The 27,176-nt window shown below is 49.0% G+C and overlaps 1 protein-coding gene across 2 annotated transcripts in view; it reads left to right on the forward strand.

Moving 5' to 3' along the window:
• The window catches only part of LARS1 (leucyl-tRNA synthetase 1), a 65,326-nt gene extending 40,212 nt beyond the window's left edge, over positions 1 to 25,114 (forward strand). The window contains exons 22-32 of one of the 2 annotated variants that reach the window (XM_029051056.2): positions 693 to 756; positions 2,628 to 2,811; positions 4,411 to 4,501; positions 6,435 to 6,575; positions 8,876 to 9,016; positions 9,193 to 9,303; positions 13,681 to 13,791; positions 17,455 to 17,559; positions 18,774 to 18,869; positions 19,195 to 19,327; positions 24,740 to 25,114. In XM_029051056.2, the coding sequence (XP_028906889.1) occupies positions 693 to 756; positions 2,628 to 2,811; positions 4,411 to 4,501; positions 6,435 to 6,575; positions 8,876 to 9,016; positions 9,193 to 9,303; positions 13,681 to 13,791; positions 17,455 to 17,559; positions 18,774 to 18,869; positions 19,195 to 19,327; positions 24,740 to 24,945 (1,383 nt within the window). In that variant the 3' untranslated portion in view covers positions 24,946 to 25,114. The remainder of the gene's footprint in view (positions 1 to 692; positions 757 to 2,627; positions 2,812 to 4,410; positions 4,502 to 6,434; positions 6,576 to 8,875; positions 9,017 to 9,192; positions 9,304 to 13,680; positions 13,792 to 17,454; positions 17,560 to 18,773; positions 18,870 to 19,194; positions 19,328 to 24,739) is intronic. The other variant, XM_029051057.2, reaches the window with a different exon arrangement.
• Positions 25,115 to 27,176: the final 2,062 nt, after the last annotated feature.

Here is a 27,176-nt window from a genome sequence, read left to right on the forward strand (position 1 = left end):
ATGAATAATTTATAATGTATGATTTTAAAAGTATGTACATAAATGCTGTGGGGTTGGGGGTGGGGAAAATATCAAATACCCAAAGGTCACAGATCCAAGTGCAAGCATGCAAGGAACTAATCAAAGGAGTAAGTCTCTCCTTGGGTACTAAAGTGGCAGTGCCAGGAAAATGAAGGATGTCGGAAGGAGGGCCTTCTCTGTACGAGGTGACGGGTGGTTTGTTGCAGCCGAAGTCGGAGAGCATTCCAGGCGAAGGAAACGGTGTGAGTTTGGGACTGGAAATGGAGAGGCTCTAGGAAGGTGCAGTTTTTACTTGGTTCCTGGGGCAGAGCTAAGAACGTGAGTTGGGTGGTAGTGGGAGAACAGCACAGAGAGGAAAGAGGGAGCCAGTTGATGGAGAGCCTTGATGTCAAGGATTAGGAGTCTTAATTTTTTAAGAGAAGAAACGAGAAGTCTCTGAGACGATTGGCATTTTTGCAATATGAATCTTATAGCTCCGTGTAGGGTAGACTACAGAGGGGACCAGCCTGAAGCAGGGAGATGAGTAAGGAGGCTGTTAGGGAAATTTAACTCGGAGGAGACGAAGCCTTGAACCGGGGCGTGGTAAGGATGGTGTAGAGGAAGTGTTTGCTGGGTATATGATGCTGGTCATCCTACTAACAGAGGCGTTCTTCCCCTACTTTCTTTTGCAGATGTCTAAATCCACGGGCAACTTTCTCACCCTCTCTCAAGCTATTGACAAATTTTCTGCCGATGGTGAGTATAGATTGTTCATTTTCCCCCTGCTAAAATGATTAAATCCGTTTTTTCTAAGGACCGATTTTGTTTCAGCGTTGCAAGTTCATTTCACTACTTTCCTGCTTTGGGCTGTAATGCACGTGTGTAAACATGATCACTCTGCTTCATGTATTTATATTTTTACAGTATTTGTCAAATGCTTACGGTGTGTCAGGTACTGTACTCAGCCCTGGGGTAGATACGAGATAATCGGGTCGGTCCTTGTCCCACATGAGGCTCACAGTTTAATATCCTGTTTTATAGATGAGGAAGTTGAGGCACAGAGAAGTGAAGTGGTTTGCCCAAGGTCACACAGGAAACACAAGGAGGAGCTGGGATTAGAGCCCAGGTCCTCTGACTCCCAGGCCCGTGTCTTTTCCACCAAGCCACACCACTTCTCTCATTCACGGATAAGAAGTATCATACAGTAAATAACTCGATAGTCTTAGAATAGTTGGTACTAGCCAATAGGCATTAGAAAGTTAGCACTCATTTGTTTTATTTGGCCTGCTAGGCCACCGCGGGCAAGTCATTTCACTTCTCTGTGCTTCAGTTACCTTCTCTGCAAAATGGGATTAAGATCGTGAGTCCCATGTGGGACAATGACTGTGTCCAAACTGCTTAATTCCTCACTTTGCCTCGTTCTCGCCCGTCCCGCCGTCGACCCCTGGCCCGCGTCCTACCTCTGGCCCAGAATGCCCTCTCTCCTCACATCCGTCAAACTCGCTCTCTTCCCCCTTTCAGAGCCCTACCGAGAGCTCACCTCCTCCAGGAGGCCTTCCCGGACTGAGCCCCCTTTTCCTCTGCTCCTCCTCCCCTCCCCATCACCCCGACTCCCTCGCTCTGCTCTACCCCCTTCCCTACCCCACAGAATTTGTGTATATTTTTACGTATTTCTTCTTCTATTTAATAATGATGTATATATATAATTCTATTTATTTTGATGCTATGGATGCCTGTCTACATGTCTTATTTTGTTGTCTGTCACCCCCTTCTAGACTGTGAGCCCGTTGTTGGGTAGGGATTGTCTCTGTCTGTTGCCAAATTGTACTTTCCAAGCACTTAGTGCAGTGCTCTCCCCACAGTTAGCGCTCAGTAAATACGATTGAATGAATGAATTCATTAATTAATTTGTATAGAACAGTGCGGCTCACTGCAAAGAGCCCGGGCTTTGGAGTCAGAGGTCATGGGTTCGAACCCCGCTCTGCCACTTGTCAGCTGTGTGACTTTGGGCAAGTCACTTCACTTCTCGGTGCCTCAGTGACCTCATCTGTAAAATGGGGATTAAGACTGTGAGCCCCACGTGGGATAACCTGATTCCCCTGTGTCTACCCCAGCACTTAGAACAGTGCTTGGCACATAGTAAGCGCTTAACAAATACCAACATTATTATTATTAACAGTGCCTGGCACACGGTAAACACTTAGCAAATAACAGAAAAAAACCCCAAAAGTCAACCAGGCACACCGTCCTGCCACTGACTGCGGCAACCGTCTCAACTTTCTATCAGAGGAGGGCCCACGCTTCCTCCGCCTGCCCCCAACCTAAGAAGGGAGTGGGTCTCAACTCCTCAACTACCTCAGCCTCAGAGGGAGTTGGGACTATGTAGATTGGAGCTCCATTCATTCGTTCAGTCGTATCTATTGAGCGCTCACTGTGTGCAAAGCACCGACCTAAGCGCTCGGGAGAGTACACTATAACAACAACTAGGCACATTCCCCGCCCACAACGAGCACACGGTCTAGCGCTTCCGATCATCTGTCCGTGCCCCCAGCGACAAAACTTGAATGCATTTATTACCAGATTCCCCGGCTCTTCATTTTAACCCAGGGCGCTTCTCCTCCCGCCAGGCATGCGCCTAGCCCTCGCCGACGCGGGCGACACCGTCGAAGATGCCAATTTTGTGGAAGCCATGGCGGACGCTGGCATTCTCCGCCTCTACACCTGGGTGGAGTGGGTGAAAGAAATGATGGCCAACCGGGACGGCCTTCGAAGCGGACCCGCCAGAACATTCAACGATCGGGTCTTTGCCAGGTAACCCGTGGGTCCGGGCTGCCCCTTTATCGTGCGTTCCTTTATTTCGGTTTAGTTTCCGAAGATCCGCTTTCCGCCACGCTTGCTGGGGTTGTACAGGAAGCACAGTAGGGAACAGTGTCCTACTTTCAGGATGGCCCAGACCCTAAGCAGGTCCAGACGAAACTCCCAAGAGGTAAAAAATCAGAATCTTAGGGAAATCGGAATGGGTTGGAAGAAGGAGCGGGACTAGTAATGGAGTTTATGAAGCTCCTATGTGCTGAAAATCACTGCTAAAAACTAGAGTAACTCAATCCAAGACAGCCATAGACCATGTCCTTCTTACCACCTGTGAAATGGGGGTAAACAGTCACATAGAACAATACCATTGAAATCAAAAGAACAATGAGTTGGGAAGCTGCGTGGCCCAGAGGATTTTAGGAGACCCAGATTCTAATCCCAGTTCTGCCCCTGGCCTGCTGTGTGACCGTGGACAAGTCATTTAACCTCTCTGGGCCTCGGGATGAAAGGGATAGAGATAACTCTGCTCCCTTACTCTTAGAAGATGAGCCTCGTGTGGGACGGGGACTATGTCCAGGCTGAGTACCGCCCCCCCCCGCCCCCCCCAAAATCCCAGTATTTAGCTCCTAGTGAGAATTTAATACATTAGTAAATGACAAAGTCAGCAATCCAAGATAACATTGTTCAATTAAGCGGCTAACAGAGTTCTCCAACATGCCGAGTTCTCCGTTTCCTCAGCATCCCAGCCACAAGAGTCCCCCTTTCCAAACCGAGGTGGTCTCCCCAGGCTTTGAATACTAATATTTCCCAATAATTATGGTATTTGTTAATCGCTTCCTATGTCCCGCTGTACTAAGCACTGGAGTGAATACAAGCAAATCGGGTTGGACGGCCCCTGTCCCACAAGAGGCTCGCAGTCTTAATCCTCATCTTTCAGGTGAGGGAACTGAGGCCCAGAGAAGTGACTTGCCCAAGGTCACACAGCAAACAGCAGAGCTGGGATTAGAATAATAATAATAATTGTGGTATTTGTTAAGCACTTACCAAGGACTGTAGTAAGCTCTGGGGTGGATACAAGGTAATCGGGTTGTCCCACATGGGGCTCACAGTCTTAATCCCCATTTTACTGATGAGGGAACTGAGGCACAGGGAAGTGACTTGTCCAAGGCCACACAGCCGACAAGCGGCGGAGCCGGGATTAGAACCCACGTGCTCAGGCTCCCAAACCCGGGCTCTTGCCGCTAGGCCATGCTCCTTTTGGGGTCAGCTTCCATCCAGGGCTGGGCTGGCGGGATGCAGCCGGGCTGGACTTGGCATTGGCCAACTGCACGGACCCCCAGTCTTAGAGGAGCGAGGGAGGAATTCGTGACGGGGTCAGGACTCCCGTCCCGCATCGACCCAGGCCGGGGACAGGCAACGGGGCCGGTCCAGCCTCCCGGCATATGCGGACGATGGGGTGGGAGCGGAGAACGTCGTCGAGCCAAAGCCAGCGTCCAGAGCCGTTTCGGGCACGTAGGTCGTTGCAGCTTAGCAAACCCTCCTTTTCTGTTGGCGTCGCTTTTGGGTTTCTTGAACTGAAGATTGTTTTCCTGTTCCTAGTGAAATGAATATAGGCATCATAAGGACTGATCAGAACTATGAGAAAATGATGTTTAAAGAAGCTCTCAAAACTGGATTTTTTGAGTTTCAGGTAGGTTCTATACCGTTTTAGAGAACCAAACGAGTGCCGAATGGGCCGGGGTCGTATTTCTCGTCGGTTACCTTTTACCCTCCCTGTTATTGGGTCTCACGGAATGACGGATTGGAAAGAGCGAGAAGGAAAGAGCAAAGAGTGCATATGAAAACTACTCAGTGAATCACAACAAAGTATCGGTCTCCCTCTGGTGTAAATGTAGACGGGCCACGGGCACTAGGGGAGGAAGTGAACTCTTGGGGCGACAAGCCCAGAAAAAATAGAACTCGCAAAAAGAATAGGTGAAAGACAGCTCGTCAGCAGGCCACTGAGACAAAGCCAGGAGGACTTTGCAGTCGTGCTGATTGCCATGACAGACAGAAGCAGTGGCTTAGTGGAAAGAACCCGGGCCCGGGAGTCGGAGGGCCTGGGTTCTAATCCCGGCCTCTCCGTTTGTCCGCTGTGTGATCTCGGGCAAGTCACTTAACTTCTCAGTGCCTCAGTCCCCTTATCTGCAAAATGGACATTCAATATCCGTTCTCCTTCCTGTTCAGACCGCGAGCCCCAAGTGGGACCTGATGACGTGGCTCAGTGGAAAGATCCCGGGCTTTGGAGTCAGAGGTCGTGGGTTCGAATCCCTGCTCTGCCACTTGTCAGCTGTGTGACTGTGGGCAGGTCACTTAACTTCTCTGTACCTGTTCCCTCATCTTTAAAATGGGGATTAAAACTGTGAGCCCCACGTGGGACAACCTGATCACCCCGTATTTCCCCCAGCGCTTAGAACAGTGCTCTGCACATAGTGAGCGCTTAACAAATACCCCAACGCTTAGTACGGTGTTTGGCACGTAGTAAGCACTGAACAAATACCACAATCATTAGTGCCGTTACTATGCAGTAAACAGCATTACGGCCTAAGCAGAGGTAGAAGAAGAATTGAACTCTTCAAAGTTAGGCACCCTTTCCCGGAGAGCATTTCTAATAAGGGAAAGTTGAAGGCAGAATCCAAGTTCTTGCTCCCGTAGAGAAGCAGCGTGGCCTAGTGGAAAGAACGTGGGCCTGGGAGTCAGGGGACCTGAGTTCTAAACCTGGGCTCCACCACTTGCCCCTTGTGTGACCTCGGACGAGTCGCTAAACCTTTCTGTGACTCAGTTTTCTCGACTGTGAAACGGAAGCTAAATACTCTTAGACTCTGAGCCCCAAGTGGGACAGGGACTGTGTCTGACCTGGTTATCTTGTATGTTGTAGCTTAGAACAGTGCTTGGCACCTCATAACGAATACCGCAATTTCCATTATTATCGTTGCTCTTTCATTCAGTCGTATTTATTGAGCGCTCACCGTGTGCAAAGCACCGTACGAAGCGCTGGAGCACTGCGCTCTTCGGGATTACTTTGAAATGCAACGTTTTCCCCAATTTTCCATGAGGTGTCAGCATCCCCCTCGGCTTGATTCTTGTGTCCGTAGACCAGATACTGCTTCATTAGAAACATCCTTTCGTGAATACCGCTTTTTATGTGGTTGACTCGGCTTTGGCTTTCAAGGACGCGATTACTTAGATCAAGCATCGAGCGTAACGCTACGTCTTGTTTATTGCCTTTTTTCTTAGTCGTTAGCATTTAGTAGTATCTTCCCTCTATGTGTTTGGAACGGGAGGGCCCAATAAAGAGTAACAATTATCTCTGACTTTTATATCTGAACTCTTAAATGTCTTTTCATTTTATTTGTCTCGAGTGTCATCACGATATAAAACTGTAATGTCCCATTGGCCTAGATTTATATCCATTTACTTGGAGGTTGTTAAAATTCAATGGAACCTGTTTAATAATATACTTTAGGGGCGTTAAAAAATTTATGGATCTTGGAAAGAAGTGGTGATTTTTTTTTTTAAAGAATTATGGTAAAGAGCTGTTCTTCTGGCAGCCGGAATGCTGAATGATCTTCCTGGTTTTTCAGGCGGCAAAAGACAAGTACCGCGAATTGGCGATAGAGGGGATGCACAGAGATCTGGTGTTCCAGTTCATTGAAGTTCAGACGCTCCTTCTGTGTCCCATCTGCCCTCATTTGTGTGAGCACATCTGGACCCTCCTTGGAAAGGTACCGGGGACCCCGCAAGCGACTGTCTTTTAACCTGGCTACGGCCGGCACTGAAAGGTTATATCACCGCAAAGCCGGTACCGCAAAGATGGTATTTCTTGAGCGCTGACTGTGTGCGGAGCACTGTACTAAGCGCTAAGGAGATTGCGGTGTAATAGAGTGGGTAGACGAGCTCCCTGCCCGAGCCTTTTTAAGGCTACGCACGGGCTCCTGTGGGGAATACGGAAGGCCTCAGTAGGGCTACCCCACAACAGGTCGGGCCTGAGAAGTGTTTGGGTGGGTAGGTGGGTAGCCTTTGCTTATCTGGGTAATAATGTTGGATTTGTTAAGCGCTTACTACGTGCAGAGCACCGTTCTAAGCGCTGGGGGAGATACAAGCTCGTCGTCGGCAGGGAGTGCGTCTGGTCGTCGTCGTACTCTCCCGAGCGCTCAGGCCGGTGCTTTGCGCACAGTAAGCGCTCAATCAATACGATGTCGAAAGCGTGAATGAATCGCACACAGTGAGCGCTCAATGAATACGACTGACGGGAAGGGTAAAGTATATATTTTTGAATCATTTGAACACGCCCTACACCTTTCTAATTCTGTTTGCCTCCGTCCCGTTTTCACGAAGAAGCTGGTGATGAAAGGATAAAGTATGTATTTTGGATTCGTTTGAAGATGCCCTACACTTTTCTAGTTCTGTTGGCCTCCATCCCGTTTTTACGAAGGAACTAGTGACACAAATAGGGCCACCCCTGGAGGGGTATTAGGTGGCACTGCTTCGCTGAGAATAAGCTCACTCCCTTTTACCGGACTGGCAAAGAAGGGTTCGGGGCTTTACGATGATTCCGTTTTGAATTTTTCTCCTGTCGGGTTCCGAAATGCTTTTCAGTGATACACTTTCATTCATTCAGTCGTAATTTCTGAGCGCTTAGTGTGCGCAGAGCCCTGTACTCCAATGCTTCGAGCACTGCCCAGCGCTTCGAGCATAGCTTGGCACATAGTAAGCGCTTAACAAATACCATAATTCTTATTACTAAGCACTTGGGAGAGCACAATACATCAATGAACCGACACATTCCCTGCCCACAACGAGCTCACGGTCTAGAGGAGGAGATTCGAAGTCGCCGAGTTCGTTAGGGAGGCTTTTGCTGAAATCGCCACTCAGCATCTTGAACTACGTTTGAGGTCTTGAAACAAACCTTTGGAACTGGGTGGATCACTAGGATGAAAATAATGATGCACCTAATTTATGTAAACGTGAGTCCATTTTTAAAAAAAGAATCCGCTTCCGCTCGTGGGCATCGATACCACTGCGCCGACAGATGTCAGTTGGGAGCGCGAGTGAGCCTTCAGTCAGTCACGTTAGCTCAGGGACCGAGGAGTGGGTTGGGATACATAAAAGCTCATTCATTCATTAAATCGGACTTACTGAGCGCTTACTGTGTGCGGAGCCCTGTACTAAGCACTTGGAGACTGTGAGCCCGTCATTGGACAGCGGTTGTCTCTATCTGTTGCCTCAATCGTCCATTCCAAGCGCTTAGTACAGTGCTCTGCACGTAGTAAGTGCTCAATAAATACTGTTGAATGAATAAATTGGGCAGCAGAGAGAGACAATCTCTACCCAAGAAAGGGCTCACAGTCTACAACTGGGGAGACGGACAACAAGACGGGCATCAATAGCATCAAAATAGGTAAACAGAATTATAGATATATACACATCATTAATAAAATACATAGAATAATAAGTATGTACAAATATACACGAGTGCAGTGGGGCGGGGAACGGGGTAGAGCAGAGGGAGGGAGTTTGGGTGATGGCGAAGAGGGCTGAGAGTTCCTTACATAGTCTTTCTAATAAGCTTCACTGGCCTCCGGCGGTCGGTCAGTCGGGTTTTTTGAGCACTTATTGTGTGCAGAGCACTTTATTAGAGCAGCGTGGCTCAGTGGAAAGAGCCCGAGCTTGGGAGTCAGGTCATGGGTTCGAATCCCGGCTCCGCCACCTGTCGGCTCTGTGACTGTGGACAAGTCACTTCACTTCTCTGGGCTTCAGTTACCTCATCTGTAAAATGGGGATTAAGACTGTGAGCCTCATGTGGGACAACCTGATGACCCGATATCTACCCCGGGGCTTAGAACAGTGCTCTGCACAATAGTAAGCGCTTAACAAATACCAACATTGTTATTATCATTATTATTACTAAGCCCTTGGGGGAGTATAATGGAACAGACACATTCCCTGCCCTCAACGCGCTTACAGTCTAGAGGAGTCCGGATGGCCTCAGCTGACCGGCTCTCCTTCCTCCTTGCCCCAAAAGCCGACCTCGATCATGAAAGCCTCGTGGCCTGCGGCGGGCCCCGTGGATGAAGTCTTGATCCGCTCGTCCCAGTACCTCATGGAAGTAGCTCACGACCTGCGATTGCGCCTCAAGAACTACATGCTGCCGGCTAAAGGAAAGGTGAAGTCCTCTCGTCGGAAATCTCCATCCCGTTGCCGCTGTCTGCCGAGGGCTTACGCTCTGACTGTTAGAAGGCGGAGGGGGCCGGGCGGGGGGAGGGTGGTTGGATATTTCCGTTTGAATAAGGTAAAATGTAATTGATGATGTTGGTTTCCCCCTCTTGAACAAATACGCAGAAGACTGACAAGCAGCCGCCCCAGAAGCCTTCACACTGCACCATTTATGTGGCGAAAAACTATCCACCGTGGCAACACATCACCCTGTTGGTCCTACGGCGCCATTTTGAGGTGACCCTCTCTGGCTGTGCCCCCTTCCCCTCTGGAGCGCGTGTGTATGTCTGTCTCCTCCATTAGAGGGTGAGCAGTCTGTGGTCAGGGAATGAGTCTTGTGCTTCTGTTGGACTTTCCCAAGCAGTTTAGTACCATAATAATTATGGTATTTATTAAGCACTTACTCTGTGCCAGGCACTGTACTAAGTGCTGGGGTGGATACAAGCGTATTGGGTTGGACACGGTCCCCGTCCCACGTGGGACTCCCAATCTTAATCCCCATTTTACGTATGCGGTAACTGAGGCCCGGTGAAGTGACTTACCCAAGGTCACACAATTGACAGGTGGCGGAGCTGGAGTGCATTGCTGCTTGCTAAATGCCAAACTATTTTACTATTGTCTATGGTTGGTTTTAGGTAGGGAGGAGGTTTATTACAAATCTGTTTAGGTTTTTTTATTTTTTGAGGGGAAATGGGCATTGGTAGTTGTACTGGGTGATAGGGTAGAGTCATTAGGTAGAAGTATTATTACTATTATTATGGTATTTTTATGGTATTTGTTAAGCGCCCTCTGTGTGCCAAGCACTCTTCTAACCACTGGGTTAGATACGAGTTAATCAGGTCAGACCCGGCCCCTGTCCCACATTGGCCTTATTCTCTAAACTGTCTTGGTAAATGGAAACTTTTTGTATAAAAATGCAGCTAAGTGCTAAAGGATGTTCTTTCAGTTGTTTTTTTTTTTCAAAATGTGCTTATTTGAAATTAAGAAAAATTAATCTTAGAGTTCTTTGTTGTGACGTGAACATGGAAAACTAATATAGCAGCCTTTCAGCCTTATTATGTCTGGAGGATTGGAAAGTCTGGTCTTGGGTGCACACAATGGGCATTTTATAAATGTGCTTACTTCCATAATTACCTTATAGAATAGAGGGCTCGAGAGAGAGAGAGTTTTACTCTTTCTGATAAATAGCTATTAAATTTGGCAGTTCAATTCAGATTCCTTCCATTTCAATTGAAATGGAAACAAAAGGAAACTTTAATAGCTGCTCAAGTCTAGATGTTCGTGGGGAAAAAGTTGTGGTGTGTTTTCTCCTTCCACAATAGTAGTTGAGACAAACTGCTGTTGATGTAGTTAGTGTTACATATATTTTGTTTTCTGTGCTGATTTCATTAGACCGATTAATTGCAGGCATAAAAATACCGAGGTGTATTAAAACAAAACAGAGACACTACACTTTTCGGGGGAGGAAGTGTTGCCTAGCGGAAAGTGTGCAGAATCGGGAGTCAGGCCTTGGTGCTAATCCCACCTCTGCCCCATGCCTAGTATGTGTCCTCGGGTAAATGACTTAACTTCTGTGTGCCTCAGTTTCCTGTTCAGTAAAATGGGGATGAAATGCATGTCCGCCCTCCCCCTTAGACTCCGAATCCCATGTGGGACAGGGACTGTATCCAATCTGCTTATCTCGTATCTATCCCAGGACTTAGTACAGTGCTTGACACAGAGTAAATAGCAAAATTATTGTTATTAGTGATTATTAATATCGAAATGACCAGAATGAGCCATGGGATGGCAGAAACTATTCTGAAAAGGAAATTTTTAGCTGACATTTTCCACATCTTCATTGGCTTTTCATTTTCAGCGTGTAATTTGTAAAGCTTTACGGTAAAAAGTTGCAAATTGGTCAAAGACGTTTGATGCCGAGCGGAGGGCAAGTGTTGTTTTATGCTCCCTGGGGAAATTTATCTTGGGCTTGACCAACCTTCCTTTGAATGTGTGAATAAGCAATGAAAAAAGATTCCTTGGTTGCCAATTTATCAGTCAGTTGTATTTATTGAGTGCTTACCGTGTGCAGAACACTGTACTAAGCACTTGGAGAGTACAATATAAGACACATTCCGTGCCCACATTCCCTGCTTACGGTCTAGAGTTGGAGAGAGACATAAATATAAATAAATAAATTACAAATATGTGCCTATTTAAATCTGTGTTCCTCTAACACTTTCTTAGTAAAGATAGGTAGATTTGTTCTTAGGACTAGTAAAAAAAATTAAAGTAATCTTGATGTTGGCTCCTTATAATACATTTGGATTCACCTGAGACTTTTCCTTGTTTCTTATTGTAAATTTCTGAAAAACTAGATTAAAAGGAGCCAAAAGTACTTAAATTTCACTCCCAGGGCAACACAGAAGCAAATGGTTATTGTAGAAACTGTGATAAACCAGTTTTGAGGCTTTCCCTTTTTAGAACATAACACTTTTTGAAGGTAAGAATAATAACAACTATGGTATTTGTTAAGTGCTTACTATGTGCCAAGTACTGTTCTAAGCACTGGGGTGGATACGAGGTAATCAGGTTGTCCCATGTGGGGCTCACAGTCTTCATCCCCATTTTACAGTTAAGGTAACTGAGGCACAGAGAAGTGAAGTGACTTGTCCAAGGTCATACAGCAGATAAGTGGCAGAGGTGGGATTAGAACCCCCAACCTCTGACTTCCAAGCCCGTGCTCTTATAATAATAATAATGATGATGGTATTTGTAAAGCGCTTACTATGTGCAAAGCGCTGTTCTGAGCTCTGTCGGGGTGGGGGATACAAGGTGGTCAAGTTATCCCACATAGGGCTCACAGTCTTAATCCCCATTTTACAGATGAGGTAACTGGTACTGAGAAGTTATGTGACTTGCCCAAGGTCACGCAGCTGACAAGCGGTGGAGCCGGGATTAGAACCCATATCCTCTGACTCCCAAGCCCGGGTTCTTGCCACTGAGCCCCGCTGCTCCAAGAATCCCTGGAAGTAGAGCCTGATGGAAAGAGCGGCGGCCTGAGAGAGGACCTGGTCTCTAATTCCAGCTCTGCCACTCATCCTCTCCCAAGCGCTTAGTACAGTGCTCTGCACATAGCAAGCGCTCAGGAAATACCATTGACTGATTATCTGCTGGGTAGCATCGAGCAAGTCACTTCACTTCTCTATGCTCAGTTCCCCCCTCTGTAAAATGGAGTTTAAATACCTATATCCCCTCCTACGTACGCTGCGTATTCCCCTCTAGACAGTAGGCTCGTTGTGGACAGGCAATGTGTCAAACTACTCCGTTGTTTTACACTCCCAAGCGCTCAGTACAGTGTTCCGCACCGTTAAGTGCTCAATAAATACCAATAGATTGTGTGTTCCATGTGGGACCTGATTATCCCGTATCTATCTCAGCATTTGTCAGCTGTGTGACTGTGGGCAAGTCACTTCACTTCTCTGTGCCTCAGTTGCCTCATCTGTCAAATGGGGATTACCTGTGAGCCTCACGTGGGACCACCTGATGACCCTGGATCTCCCCCAGCGCTTAGAACAGTGCTCTGCACATAGGAAGCGCTTAACAAATACCAACATTATTATTTAGTGCAGCGCTTGGCTCGTAGAAAACACTTAAGAAGTAGCTCAGTTATTATCTGTTATTACAGTACCTTTCCGCTTTGCTTGCAGATATATTACGTTTCAATCCAGACACATTAACGAGTGAGGAAAAACAGTGATTTTTCTTTTTTAGGGCAACTGCTGTTCAGTTCAGGAACGAGAGTAATTAGCTCGTTGTTGGAAGGAACCGTGTCGCTGTGCAGCTGAGCTGAACCCTCCTCACTTGCAGTATGAAAATGAGAGGCAGAGCCCCCTTGGCTCCTCTCTTTCCCTTCCCAGACTCCTGCTTTGGGAGTTGGAAGATGATTAATCTGTTTAGCTTGATTAGGAGGGGAAATGTTGTGTAAAAGGGCTCTTAGTTACGAATGAAGTGAATGAATTCCAGACACGGTCTCCCCGACTCAAGCAGCCGAGCAACCCATGTGAACTGCGTTAGCAGGGGACGCTGTGGCTGGGATTTTTAAGGAAGCTCCATTTGTCTGAAAGAATCAACATAAATCTCGGGCTTGACTTGAAGTCAACTACAGACCTACCTACCACACAACCAGTTACCGAGAGAAGCTGGCTCCGTCTGTTTTTTGAAGCGATCTTAGCGAAATGAAGCCACGTAGAGCCACCCCCGGGGTTTCGGTCTGCTCAGGTAGAAATGAAGAAGGGCATTTTCATATGAGCCTTGGGAATGTTGGAGTTAGAGGTGTATCAGGCACGTGCTGAGTATTTAGCATCGTTCTCTTTACCTCTGTGATATTTATCACATGGGTTCGAATCCCAGCTCTGCCGCTTGTCAGCTGTGTGACTGTGGGCAAGTCACTTGACTTCTCTGGGCCTCAGTTACCTCATCTGGAAAATGGGGATTAACTGTGAGCCTCACGTGGGACAACCTGATGACCCTGTATCTACCCCAGCGCTTAGAACAGTGCTCTGCACATAGGAAGCGCTTAACAGATCCCAACATTATTATTACGTTTTTTCTCTATATTCTGTAATGATACAGGCCAACGAAGGAAAGCTTCCAGATAACAAGGTGATCGCCACTGAACTGGGCGCCCTGCCAGAGCTGAAAAAGTACATGAAGAAGGCGATGCCGTTCGTGGCCATGATGAAGGTGAGCACCCTACCGACGTGAAAGTTGATGAAGGAGGTCAGTGAAAAGGCAGGAAGTGAAGAATGTGCCGTCAGGTTCACCAGAGACTCTGTCTCCATCCTCCCCCTTCCCCCAACCCAACCCCACGTCCCACCCCCAGTGGAGGTTTCCTCTCGTGACTTGAAAGATGATGATAATAATAATGTTGGTATTTGTTAAGCGCTTACTATGTGCAGAGCACTGCTCTGAGCACTGGGGTAGACACAGGGGAATCAGGTTGTCCCACGTGGGGCTCACGGTCTTAATCCCCATTTTACAGATGAGGTAACTGAGGCCCAGAAAAGTTCAGTGACTTGCCCACAGTCACACAGCTGACAAAGTGGCAGAGCCGGGATTCGAACTCATGACCTCGGACTCCAAAGCCCGTGCTCTTTCCACTGAGCCCCGCTGAAAGATGAAATTGCATGTCCAGAGGTCAAGTCCCAACCACTTAGACGGCCTGTTCAGGAGGCACTAAGATTTTTGAGGCACTAATGGGCTCTGATTGAAAAATTGCAGTATCTTAACAAAGGCCCTAAACCCCAATAAAGAGGGGGCATCGTCTTGAAAATTTTAGAAGCCGTTACTATTTCAGGGATCCTTCCCGTTAGCAACTGCTCCTTCCTTCCTTCCTTCCTTCCTTCTGACAATGTAATGAAAAAGCTGATTGAAGTGGTAAGCGGGGACTCTGCAGAATTCTTCAAGCGATCTGCAAGTTTGGATAGAAAGGCGATTCACCGACCACTTCTTCACGTGGCCATTATCAAGCGAAACAAACACTCAGAACGTGGAATCTTAAACCAAAAGCCATGAACATCAGAAGTAAAGCTGGCAGGTTCATGGGACTGTGACAGAAATCACTTTCAAAACAGATGCCGGTATATTCTAGGCAGTCAGCTATAACTCGGAAAATAAATTTAAATCACCCAAGGCCAGTATCCGAGCAACAAACCTCTTGACTCCCTCTCCAGGTGAATTAAGAAAAAGGGTTTATAGGTTGCGGTTGGTTTTACCCCGCAACCGCAGGAGTTCATCTCCATTTCGGCACTCAGACAGTTGTTCGATATCTTCTTGGCTCCCAAAAGTTACAAATTTTGTCCCCTGGATGCGCCACTATTTTATACGCCAGCAGTGCCATTCCTCAGGGAAACCGTTTGCGCGAAGGTCTTCGGAGAACGAAAACTCGAATGCCAGGAGGCTCTGGGGGCTGCTGAGTTTTCCGAGCTTCTCCAAGGACCCGTCCCTCCGGGGGCTGGCCAGCTGACCGTTTGATCCGGCCCTTCGACCTCCAGAGGAGCGATCGACTAAAACAATCCAGACAGATGGATGTTTATTCTATTTTCAGAGAGCTCAGATTTTCGAGGCACCCACCGCCCCTGCCGATGGACTGTTCTAGTATTATATTCACTTGATTATATCGATAAGTTCTTCCTTCTAACCAACCCAAATAGCTCTTGTTCTAAAGCCATTCCCTCTTGGCCGGTCCTCGGTGACTACAAGGAATAGCTTCCTTCCTTTTGAGAAGTGGCAGGAGCCCAGGGACTGGGAGTTGGAGGACCTGGGTTCTAATCCTGGCTCAGCCAATTGCTTGCCGTGTGACCTTATGCCTCAGTTTCCTCAACTGTAAAATGGGGATTCAGTACCTGTTCTCCCTCCTACTTAGCACTGTGAGGTTCACGCGGGACACGGGCGGTGTCCAACCCCATTCATTTATATTTTTTATTTAATAATAAGCACTTAACAAATACCCATTTACCTCTTCTGTCAGTCAGTCGTATTTGTTGAGCACTTACTCTGTGCAGAGCGTGGTACTAAGAGCTTGGGAGAGTACACAATAACAATATAGCAGACATATTCCCTGAGGGTTTCAGATCCTCTAATGTTAGACCAACGTCTCAGGCCCCAGTACTTTTAGCAAACCTGTTTATGTAGAGAACACTGACTTTTTCCGTAAGCTTACCGTGTATTTTGGATAGAGCGTTCTTAGGAAATGTTCTGTCACCGCGTCCCTATCCAGATAGAGCACGGTTTGAATGATGGAAGGAATAGCTGTGGTTTTTTGCGGGGTGTTGATCAAGGCTTACATAGTATCACGTGAGTGTTCCCTATCGTGGGCTTCATCTAGAGCGTAATCCCTGTGTGATAAAAGTGCTTTATACCCGCTGCCCAGGCATATTTATGAAAGATGCTTTAGTCACGAACCCTGCCCTTAGGAGATTTCAACCTGAAGTGAAGAAGACAGCAGATCTATTTACCTTCACTGTAATCATGCTCGTTGCTTTTCTCTGGCTGGTCTTCAGTTTCTTCATCTCTTTTTTAAGGGGCAGTGAGTGAAATTGAACATGGATTCTAATATTCCGAGCAGTGCAGAATATAGCCGTCGTAACCCCCAGCAGTGTCGAACTTTCAGAATTGACTCGAAGTCGTCGTTCTTCTATTGGAGATGGTTTCAGTTTGGCATTGAGTTAACCGATGTGGGCATCGTATTGACTTTATCCCCTTGAAGACCTCCTCTCTAGCTCTGGTTTTCAACCTCCAGCCTACCTTTGTCGTGCTAGAGCTAGTGACCTGCTGGTCTGTCTGAGACTCCTGAGAGGATAAGACCATAAGAGATGGCATTTTGGGGTCAGCTCAATGATCCGTCCTGCCCGAATGTTCTCTCTCCAACAGTAGGGTTAGGATCTGCGCTGGAATTACTTGGTAGCTGCCCTCCTGGGCCACCCTCACGGTTAGAATCGAGTCAGCTAACAGGCCATTCCCTCTCTCCATTCATTTATTCAGTCGTATTTATTGAGCACTGTATTTATTATTTATTGTTTGCAGAACACTGTACTAGTTGCTTGGGGCAGTACAGTATAACAATAAACAAGACACATTCCCTGCCCACAACAAGTCTTAGGAGGGAGACAGATACTAATATAAATGAGTAAATTACAGGTATTTACGTAAGTGCTGTGGGGCTGGGAGAGGGGGATGGATAAAGGGAGCAAGACAGGGAGATGCAGACAGGAGTGGGAAAAGAGGGGGACTTAGTCAAGGAAGGCCATTTGGAGGAGATGTGCCTTCGGTATGGCTTTGAAAGGGCCGGGGGAGAGTCACTGTCTGTTGGATATGAGGAGGGAGGGTTTTCCAGGCCGGAGACTGGAAGACGGGGAGTTGGCGGCGGCGAGATAGGTGAAATCGCGATACAGTGAGAAGGGTCGCGTTAGAGGAGCAGAGTGTGTGGGCCGGGTGGTAGGAGAGTAGCGAGGTGAGACAGTAACTCAGAAAGAATCTCTTGTCCAAGCCCCTCAAGTCGGTTGGCACTTCAAAGCTCCCTTTGAACGTTTTTTGCTAGGTAACCTGTTTCTAATTTGTACTGTACTTACTTAGCCGCCGAGGCTAAAGGAAGCCAAGAATGAAATTACCTTTCCTTAAGACGAACGATTCAATTTTGGGGGGTTCGGCGGGGATGTCAGAGAGACAGCCCACAGTTTAAAAATTACATTGGATTTTATCATCAAAAGCACGGCCCTAATTTCTTTTCCAATTTGAATTTGACACCCTCGGGTTGAGGCGAAAGCTTTGTTTCGGTCTCCTCACTATGACATTGAAAAATTGGAATTGTTTTTTTCTCTTTCTCTTTGCTTTGCTTTTGGGTATCAGGAAAATCTGGAGAAGACAGGACCCCGAGTGCTGGATCTAGAGCTGGAATTTGATGAGCAGGCAGTGCTCACGGAGAACATCGTGTACCTCACCAATTCCCTCGAGGTGAGAGTGCTCAGCAAGGTTATTTGACTAGCTCAGAGCCGAACGACCGCCACGGAATGTGCCTTCTGATTGCTCGTGACTGTTTAATCAGCTTCCCTTGCCCAGTGGAGTCCATTTAATTCATCTAAGAAACGAAAAGAAAAAGCCGAGGCGGGGATTGAGAGCAAAGTCATCACCTTCTAATCTAGAAGTAGTGTGGCCTAGCAGAAACAGCGCAGGCCTGGGCCTCAGAGGACCCGGGCTCTAACCCCAGCTCTGCCATTTGGGTGCCGTGTGACCTTGTGCAAGTCACTTCATTTCTCTGGGCCTCAGTTTCCTCATCTGAAAAATGGGGATTAAATCTTACTCTCTCCTCTGTGGACTCTGAACCCCAGGTGGGACAGGGCCTAGGTGCAACCGATTATCTCGTATCTACCCAAGCACCTAACACACAGTAAGGGCTTAGCAAGGACCACAATTATTTATCATTATAATAATTCAGATACATTCTGTCATTTGACGGCCGTGTACATTGTGGCACAAATGCTTGTTTTCCTTGATTGCCGGTCTGATCCATGAGGAGCCTTTTTTTCTTTTTAAATGGTATTTGTTAAGTGCCGAGCACTGTTCTAAGCACTGGGGTAGATAGAAGGTGATCAGGTTGTCCCACATGGGGCTCACAGTTTTAACCCCCATTTTACAGATGAGATAACTGAGGCATGGAGAAGTTTAAGCCGTTTGGCTAAGGTCACACAGCAGACAAGTGGCGGAAATGGGATTAGAACCCTTGTCCTCTGACTTCCAGACCTGTGCTCTGTCCGTTAGAGCACAGCAGTGATTCCCGTGCAGAAAAACTACCTTATTGCTGACTTGAATTATTCCTTGAAGTTTATGGTGCCAGTGTCGCCGTCTTCAGCTATTAGTTCCGAACAACTTTTAAAAGCAACAGTTTTTTTTTTTCTGGTCTTGTGGGTGGGTGACAGGTTTCATTATAGATAGCGGTAAACGAATCTGCATAAATAACCGAAACACGAGAAAGCCAGGGATGCGTGTTAGGCCATAATCGAGTTGCAGACTTCACAATATTTATATGAGGAAGGATATAAAATTGCCCGCACTGCATTCCGTTTTGGTCTATCCGTATTTGCTCCTCCAGTTGGGGAATGACATGGGATAAAGCTCAGGTCGGTTAAGTGACGCCGATAACGACCCCGCCTTTTCCTTCCTGTATTTAGCTGGATCGTATCGAAATCAAATCTTCCTCCGAAGCAGAGGATAAAATCAAAGAGGAGTGCTGTCCTGGGAAACCTCTGAACGTGTTTAGAAAGGAAGTAAGTGGAGGAAATCTCAGACGTTCAGGTGGGCGGTGACGTTTGGAAATTTAGCCCTTGACTCAGAAAGGGATTAGCTGAAAAGGATTTTCAGGAAAGTACTTTACGTTTATGAGGATAGAAGATGTAGAGCTATTTTCTGGGGACCCGAAACTGAAGGGGTGCGTACGTGGGGTCGGAGATTTGCCCATATCTCTGTTTCTGAAGCAAAAATGGGTCCTCCTCTCGTGCCCTGAGCCCAGAGGTGCAGTCTCTGTTGCTTCTGTGTTTGAGGTGTTTGTTGTGCAGCCCCCGGTTATTCACCATGCCGTTTCCTTCGTTCCAGCCTGGGGTGTCTGTGCTTTTGGTGAACCCCCAGCCCTCCATCGGACACTTCTCCACCACAGTCGAGGTCAGGCAAGGAGATGGCAGAGATGCGATAATCAGGCGCCTGATGAAGATGGACCGAGGGATCAGAGGTAAATTGCTGGCTTGACCGACGAAGCCATCGTCATTCCCGACAGTGGGCTGTCGATTGGACAGGCTTCAGGATCGCCCGATAAAGGAAAGAGCTGTTTCTGTTTCCTGGGAGCGGCTGGAAATCAGGTTCAAAGACCCCAGGGTGTTGCTGTTCCGTAAAAGCCCATAAAGAGTTTCTCAGAAGCACCTGACCTAGGTGTACCTTGGGTGAAAGAGTAAATATGTCTAAGAAGTGATTTTTTTGAAAATTTTTTTTCTTTTTTGACATAGGAAGCTGTAGTCAGTCGTCTTTATCGAGCGCTTACCGCGTGCAGGGTGAGTGCTTGGGAGAATACAGTATAACAATGTAACAGACATATTCCCGACCCACAGTGAGCTTACAGTCTAGAGAGAAGACAGACATTAATATAAATAAATAAATGACAGATACGTGCATAAGTGCTATGGGGCCGGGGGGCGGTGGACGAACGAAGGGAGCAAGTCAGGGTGACACAGAAGGGTGAGGGAGAAGAGGAAAGGAGGGCTTAGGGGAGGCCTCTTGGAGGAGATGTGCCTTCAGTAAGGCGCTGATGAGCGGGGGTAGAAATTGTCAGATTTGAGGAGGGAGGGCACTCCAGGCCAGAGACAGTCTTCTCTGAGCCTAAGTAACCTGGGCTGTTGATACCCTTTCGACTAAGCCTGGAACTTAAGCTCCCAGACCCAAATGCTCTCTCTTCCCCTGCGTGGTTCCTTCTCGGGCCTCCATTCATTCATTCAATCGTATTTATTAAGTGCTCACGGTGTGCAAAGCACTGTTCTAAGCACTTGGAAAATACAGTTCGGCAACAAACGGCAGTTGGCAAAACCCATCTTCCGCCACCCCCAAGAAAAGTTCATTTTCAGGTGAAGGTGCCAAGAGGTCGGAGTACAAACCCCGGAGCATAACCAAGCGATAAGAGAGGGGCGATGGTCTCCTCCCACCGCCACCCTCTGTGGAAAGGCAAAGAAATCAGTACTGTGATTTCCACTTTCAAAGGACTGTTAGCGGACGCATTTTCACAGAGGCACAAAGGAAGCCATCTTGGAGCCAACAGTTGCCACCCTCCAGGGCCCTTGGTTAGTACTGAGCGGATTCTGAGCAGGGACCCATGAGGTGTTTCAGCCGGGAGAGCAGTACAGGAAGGAGGAAAATGGATTTTTCAGATCAGGTAGTTCCTTGGATTTGGCTCATCGAAGTGGAGGACGTTGTGCTGGAGAGGAAAAGGAAAGAGAGATTCTTGCCTCTTTTTGTGTGTGTTTTTCAACCTGACCTAGCAGCCTTGTCGAAGTGCCCTGAGCCCAGAGGTCTCATCCAGAAGGATGCCAAAATTGTTTATCTTCTTCTGTCAGTTCCCTTCCACAAGCCCGTAGTACATTTTTCCTCTTCAGTCCCTGGTAGCCGGTCGCCAAACTTTAGGATAAGTGGCGTAGCTTCTTTTATTATATATATATTTTTAATGGTATCTGCTAAGCATTAACTATGTGGCGGGCACTGGAGGAAGCGCTGGGCTAGATAGAAGCTAATCAGTTTGGACAGAGTCCATGTCGCACATGGGGCTCACGTTCTTTATCCCCATTTTACAGATGAGGCACCCGAGGCACGGAGTAGTTAAGCGACTTGCCCAGCAGACGAGTGGCAGAGCTGGGATTAGAACCCGTGTCCTCTTGACTCCCAGACCGTACTCTATCCACTAGGCCCTGCTGCTTCCCTATTCTTTGGCATTGGCTGCTCCGTGCACGAAGGACAGGAGCTACGAAGACCAGGGAGAATAGAAATTAGCATCCCGTATTTTTCCACAGAAGAGGTCAGAGCTTCGTATCTTCCCCGCTACCTCCCACAATTGTTCAGCCTCAAGTGGGGTCACCTTTAGAGGATATCCAAGGAGTTCAAACCCCGTAGCCCATTCTCCATCCTCTCCAGCAAGGAGGCCAATTAATTCCAATTGTATCAAGGGCGATCACGATCCGGGTCGGAGAAAGCCAGGCCGAAACTCTCATTTCGTTCCACAAAGGCCATCTGATGATAATGACTTGAAATCGTTCCCAGCCCCCTTCAGATCCGAGCCGATGACTCGCAGTCGAAAGGCTCCTTTTCACACTCCCAATCCCTGAAGCCTTTCAAGCGGCCCCATCTTTTCTATCGCTCAATAACCCTAATGCCGCACGATTGCCGGCTGAAATTTCAGCGCCCCGTATGCGGAGGTTAGGGTAAGAGATAAATATCTCGGAAGGCAGTAGGATTTGTTGGTCGTAATGAACCGCGGTGGGAAACATGATGGCAAGTGTGTTTTGTAGCCCCGAAGGCTGGTTGGATGTCCGGGCTGCCTTGAGGTAGTCGTCTGTCGTCGTCAGCGGAACGGCCTGGAAGGGAACGGAGCCTTGATGTCGGATAAAGAGCTGCAGAGAAGTTGCAGTTGGGTGGCGGGACTACGCTGCTCTTGTGACGGTGTGACGTGTGTCGCCAGTGACACACTTTAGATGACGGGAAGATGATTTTTTTCCCTCTCTGAAAAAGCAAATCATGGGTCTCCGTGAGGTATACTTGCATTCTAGACTCTGATGGTTTAGGAGAGCAGCGGCATGGTAAAGTGGATAGAGCTCAGGCGGCAAGAGCATGGACTTGGGAGTCAGAGGACGTGGGTTCTAATCCTGGCTCTGCCACTTGTCAGCTGTGTGACTTTGGGCAGTCACTTAACTTCTCTGTGCCTCAGTTACCTCATCTGGAAAATGAGGGCCGAGACCGTGAGTCCCACGTGGGAGAGAGACTGTGTCCAACGCGATCTACTTGTATCCACCTCAGTGCTTAGTACTGAGCTGGGATTAGAACCCGTGACCTTCTGACTCCCAGACCTCTGCTCTATCCACTACAGCCTTGTGGTATGTGTTAAGGGCTTATTGCATGCCAAGCACTGTGCTGGGATAGATACAAGATAGGTCAGGACATGATGTTCCCGTCCCACGAAGGGCTCGCAGTCTTTCTGTGAGGATCAGTCAGTCGTACGTGAGCGTTTACTGTGTGCAGAGCGCTTGGGAGAGTACACATTCCCTGCCCATACGAGCTCACAGTTTATGGGTCGGTATTTGTCCAGCACTCCCTGTGTGCAGAACACTCTCTTAAGTGCTAAACCGTGGGCCTGGTCGCAGTGGTTGCTGGGCTTCACCCTGAAAGACCCAAGATGCCTATTCCGGCTTGCGCTCCTGGTGTCCCGTCTTCCCCTAGGAAGTGCGGGCGGAGTTGACGCAGGGACCGTAGTGCCCGATTGCCGACGAGCTAGGAAACTTGAAGTCCTCTCCAGCAGCTGTGGTCTTTTAGGGACAGTGGCATTCCCGCTGGACATCATGAAATAAAATTTTTACAGGGGAGTCATCTATCCCAATGGAAAAGACGGTGCCTTCCAGGTCAAATGGACGGAACAGAAATCTGTCAAAGTCTGACAGCTTTCCCGGCCCAGGTCCGTCTTATCAGCTCTAAAATGGGAGAGCGACTCACGGAATCCTCAAGCCGGGTGGCCTGGACCGTATCCGGCCCCTGAAATCTGGTAAAGCCGAGGCCTACCCTAGGCTCGGCGGGTCATCTGTCAGCTTCCGAACACAAAAAACCACCCCCTCTCGAGCAGCACAGGACCCCCCCCCCCCCCCCCCCCCCGGGGCTGACTGTCCGCAGGGCGTTAATCTTTCCAAGGAGCAAAGAGTCTCTGAGGGGAGGTGTGGCGTGGCATCTGGCAGAGGCCCAGCTCCCACCTGAAGTGCTCGGGGACTCGGCGGCGTTCATTCGTTGATTTAGTCGTATTTATTGAGCGCTTAGTGTGTGCAGATCACTGAACCGAGTGCTTGGGAGAGTACAGTGTAACAATAAACAGACACATTCCCTGCCCACACCCTGCATGCAGTGTTGCCATGCACCTGAAACAGCAGGCCGACCAGCTGCTGGTTGTAGAGGTTGGGTTCAGGCCGATGTAGTAATAATGTTGGTATTTGTTAAGCGCTTACTATGTGCAGAACACTGTTCTAAGCGCTGGGGCAGATACAGGGTCATCAGGTTGGCCCACGGGAGGCTCACAGTTAATCCCCATTTTACAGATGAGGTAACTGAGGCCCAGAGAAGTTGTGACTTGCCCACAGTCACACAGCTGACAAGTGGCAGAGCCGGGAGTCGAACCCCCGGCGTCCTGGCCTGGTTCGGGATCGAGGTTTGGTCGGCTTCGGACGCCGCCTCTTCTGATTGAGTCGGAGCCCTGAGGGGGTGAGCAGTACGGCGCGCCTCTGGGGGCCGGCGGATAGACTCCGGGAGAGAAGTGGGGAAGAGACCAGCACCACCCAACCTTCAGACGGTTCTGCAGCCTAAATCAACCCCACACCCTCCATCTTAGCTTGGAACTGGCTCCCTCGAGACCGTAAACTCGTGGACAGGGTGTGTGTCTGTTATATTGTTATATTGTACGCTCCCAAGCACTTAGAGCAGTGCTCAGCACACAGTAGGTGCTCAATAAATGCAATTGACTGACTGAGGGACTCCCTTAGCTAGGCAGCCCCGGGCGGCCAAGGCCCAGTGCCCACAGGACTTCTTTTTGCCCGTGACTGTTTTCCAAGGGACGTGTGGCTAATTCCGAGGCTTCAACCTCACGAATGGCTCCTCCCTGGGGCACGTGGGGTTCAGCCGTGGTACATGCGGACCGAGGTCTCAGCATTTCCCGCGCGACCTGTGGCGCGTGAACCGGAAGCTGGGTTTTGAAGCCCACGAAAAGTGATCTGAGATATTCTGGGATGTGGCACTCGATGGGCCGCGTATCTTAACGGATAGGGCACGGGCCTGGAAGTCAGAAGGACCTGGGTTCTGATCCCGGCTCCGCCGCTCGTCTGGTGCGTGACCTCGGGCAAGTCACTTCGCTTCTCCGGGCCTCGGTTACCTCGTCTGTAAAATTGGGATTGAGAACGTGAGCCTCATGTGGGACGGGGACTGTATCCGACCCGATTAACTTGTATCTACCCCAGTGCTTAGAACAGAGCAAGCGCTTAATAGGTTCCATAAAAATAATCATTAGCAGGTCTTTCTCACCTTACTCTGCCCTGCATCCCTGCAGGTCTATAGTTTTTCCGTCGCCAGAAGATGTCAGTGTTTTACAGAGTTTCATCCCATGACTTGTAGCCAGTGAGTTGACGGTTGGCCAGACCGACCCCTTGGCCTGTGGTCAGGGCCTGTTCCGTGCCTGCCGACTCTCTTGAATTGTACTCTCCCCGGCGCTTAGTTCAGTGCCCTGCACGGAGTAAGCGCTCAATATGTACGAGCGCTGGGTTGATTTAACGATCCGCTTAGAGAGGTGGAGTCGAGGTGGCCGGTGAGCGTCGAAGTCGGTGGCCTCGGGAGCTCACGCTGCCGATCTCTCCCCCCGTAGACCTCTCCAAAGTGAAACTGATGCGATACGACGACCCCGTGCTGGGCCCACGGCGCATTCCTGTCCTGGGAAAAGAAGACCTGAACAAGATCGCCATTTCCGAGCAAGCCGTCTTCCACGTGGACCTGGCCAACAAGAAAATCCACCTCACGGAGAACGGGCTGAGGGCCGATATCGGCGACACCATCATCTATCTAGTGAATTAAACGGCGTACGGACCCGGCGTTACGCCGGTTTGGCCGATTAGATTCGAGAACCCCGGAGCGGACCAAGAGACGAGCAGTTTCTAAACACCAAAATGTACACGTGATGCCGCCTCAACCGTTTTTGAAACCCGGTTGTAATAAAGCGTATTTTTTCGTTTGGCTCTTGAAAGGAATCATTTGCTCTGTAATGTATCGCAGGTTGTCACCGGCTCTGGCGGGAACTCCTTAACTCCTTATTCGTATCGCGTCGGGAAGCCAGAAACGGCTTGTGAAAAAGCATCTGGCGGTTCCGTCCCTTGGTCCCTGGAGGCCTACCGGGTCCAGTTCTGCCCAGGCCCTTGAGTTCGGCGGGGTCCGGTCTGGCCTTGACCCTCTTGGTGAGGGTGGGGGGCAGGCTGGGGGTGGGAGGCGGGGCAAGGGGGTGTCCCTTGCGAGAATCCCTCCTCGAGAGCCTGAATTAATCCCCCGACTGGGGAGAGTAGGGGTGGTTCTGGCTACCCCGTGGCGTTGTGGCTTACTGGTCCACCAGCCCAGGGTGGCGTGAGGGGTTTCAAGCTGAACTGACCCCTCAAGTCCCCAGACGAACTCCCCGGCCCTCGGGGAAGGGAGGGGAGACGCTGGTGGGATGGACAGATTCTCTGAGCTTTTCAGAGTAATAAATCGGCCGCCCCGGGAACCTCGAGTTACATTCACGGCCTCTTTCCTGTAGAGCTGTGTAAAATCACACCCTGCTTCGAGTCTGTCCCCTCCCCTCCCTCCGTAATGCTCTATAAATTCATTTCTATTTATTTTTTCTACAGCTCAAAACAGCGCCGGGGCCTTCCAGGGACACTGTTGCTGCCTCTGCTATTCTGTAATCGGTGGCACCTGCCTTCAGAGGCTGCGAAACCAGGAGATGGGGTGAAATGCACAGAGGGCAGGAAGCAGCAGCCAAAGTGAGAGAGAAGAGTGGGGGTAGAAATACTAATCGTGGTATCTGCTTTGCCCCTTACTACGTCAAAGTACTGTACTAATCACATCGGACGGTCCCCGACTTCCTCGGGGCTCTCGGTTTAAGTAGGAGGTAGAACGTTAGCCAAATGCTCATTACGCAGGTGAGGAAACTCAGGCATACAGCAGTTAAGTCGCGCACCCACAGTTAGCAGGCAAATGGCAAAGCCGCGATTAGAACCCGGGTCCTTTGACTCTCAGGCCTACGTTCTTTCCATTAGGCCGTGCTCTTCCTCTAGAATAGTAATTGTGGGATTTGGACACGGCCCCTCTCCGACATGGGGCTCAGTCTAAGAGCGGGGGCGAATAGGTATTTAATCCCCATTTTACAAATGAGGAAACTGAGGAACAGAGACCTGCCCAAAGCCTGCGGACGGCAAGCGGTGGAACGGAGATTAACGCAGGCTTCCTGACTCCCAGACCTGTGCACTTTCCGTTAGGCCGCATCTTCTTTCCCACCCCCCTGGTCTCCTTCCCTCCGCCCATCCCGCCCCAGTGCCATCTTGGGCAGCCCATCGGCCTTGCGTTCATCATGCGTTCATTGGAAGCGGCCTGGCCTCGTGGCAAGAGCACGGGCTTCGGAGTCGGAGGTCGTGGGTTCTAATTGCGACTCCACTACTAGTCTGCTGCGTGACCGTGGGCAAGCCCCTTAACTTCTCTGGGCCTCATTTACCTCATCTGTAAAATGGGGATTAAGACTGTGAGCCCTATGGGGGGACAACCTAATTACCTGCTATCTACCCCAGTGCTTAGAATGGTGCTCGGCACTTAGTAAGCGCTTCAATACCGTAATTATTATTACAGAGATGAGCGTACAGTCTAGAGATCAGCCCAGTCAGTTTAGACAGTGTCCCAACCCCCGATTCTCTGCTACTCAGGAGAGAAGACATCGATTAGACTGTCAGCACGTCAGAGGGCGGGGACCGTCTCTATCTGTTACCGATTTGTCCATTCCAAGCGCTTAGTCCAGTGCTCTGCACATAGGAAGCGCTCAATAAATACTATTGAATGAATATCCTTCCAGATCCAGGGAAGGAAAAGCCGAGCTAAGCGCTGGGGTAGACACAAGCTAATGAGGATGGACACAGTCCCTGTCCCACAGTCTTAATCCTTATTTTGCAGATGAGGTAGCTGAGGCACAGAGAAGTGAAGTGACTTGCCCAAGGTCACTCAGCAGACAGGTGGCAGAGCTCGGATGAGAACGTGGGTTCTTCCGACTCCCAGGCGTGGGCTCTATCCAC

This window comes from Ornithorhynchus anatinus, chromosome X1, assembly GCF_004115215.2.
Source record: "Ornithorhynchus anatinus isolate Pmale09 chromosome X1, mOrnAna1.pri.v4, whole genome shotgun sequence".
Lineage (NCBI taxonomy): Eukaryota > Metazoa > Chordata > Mammalia > Monotremata > Ornithorhynchidae > Ornithorhynchus > Ornithorhynchus anatinus.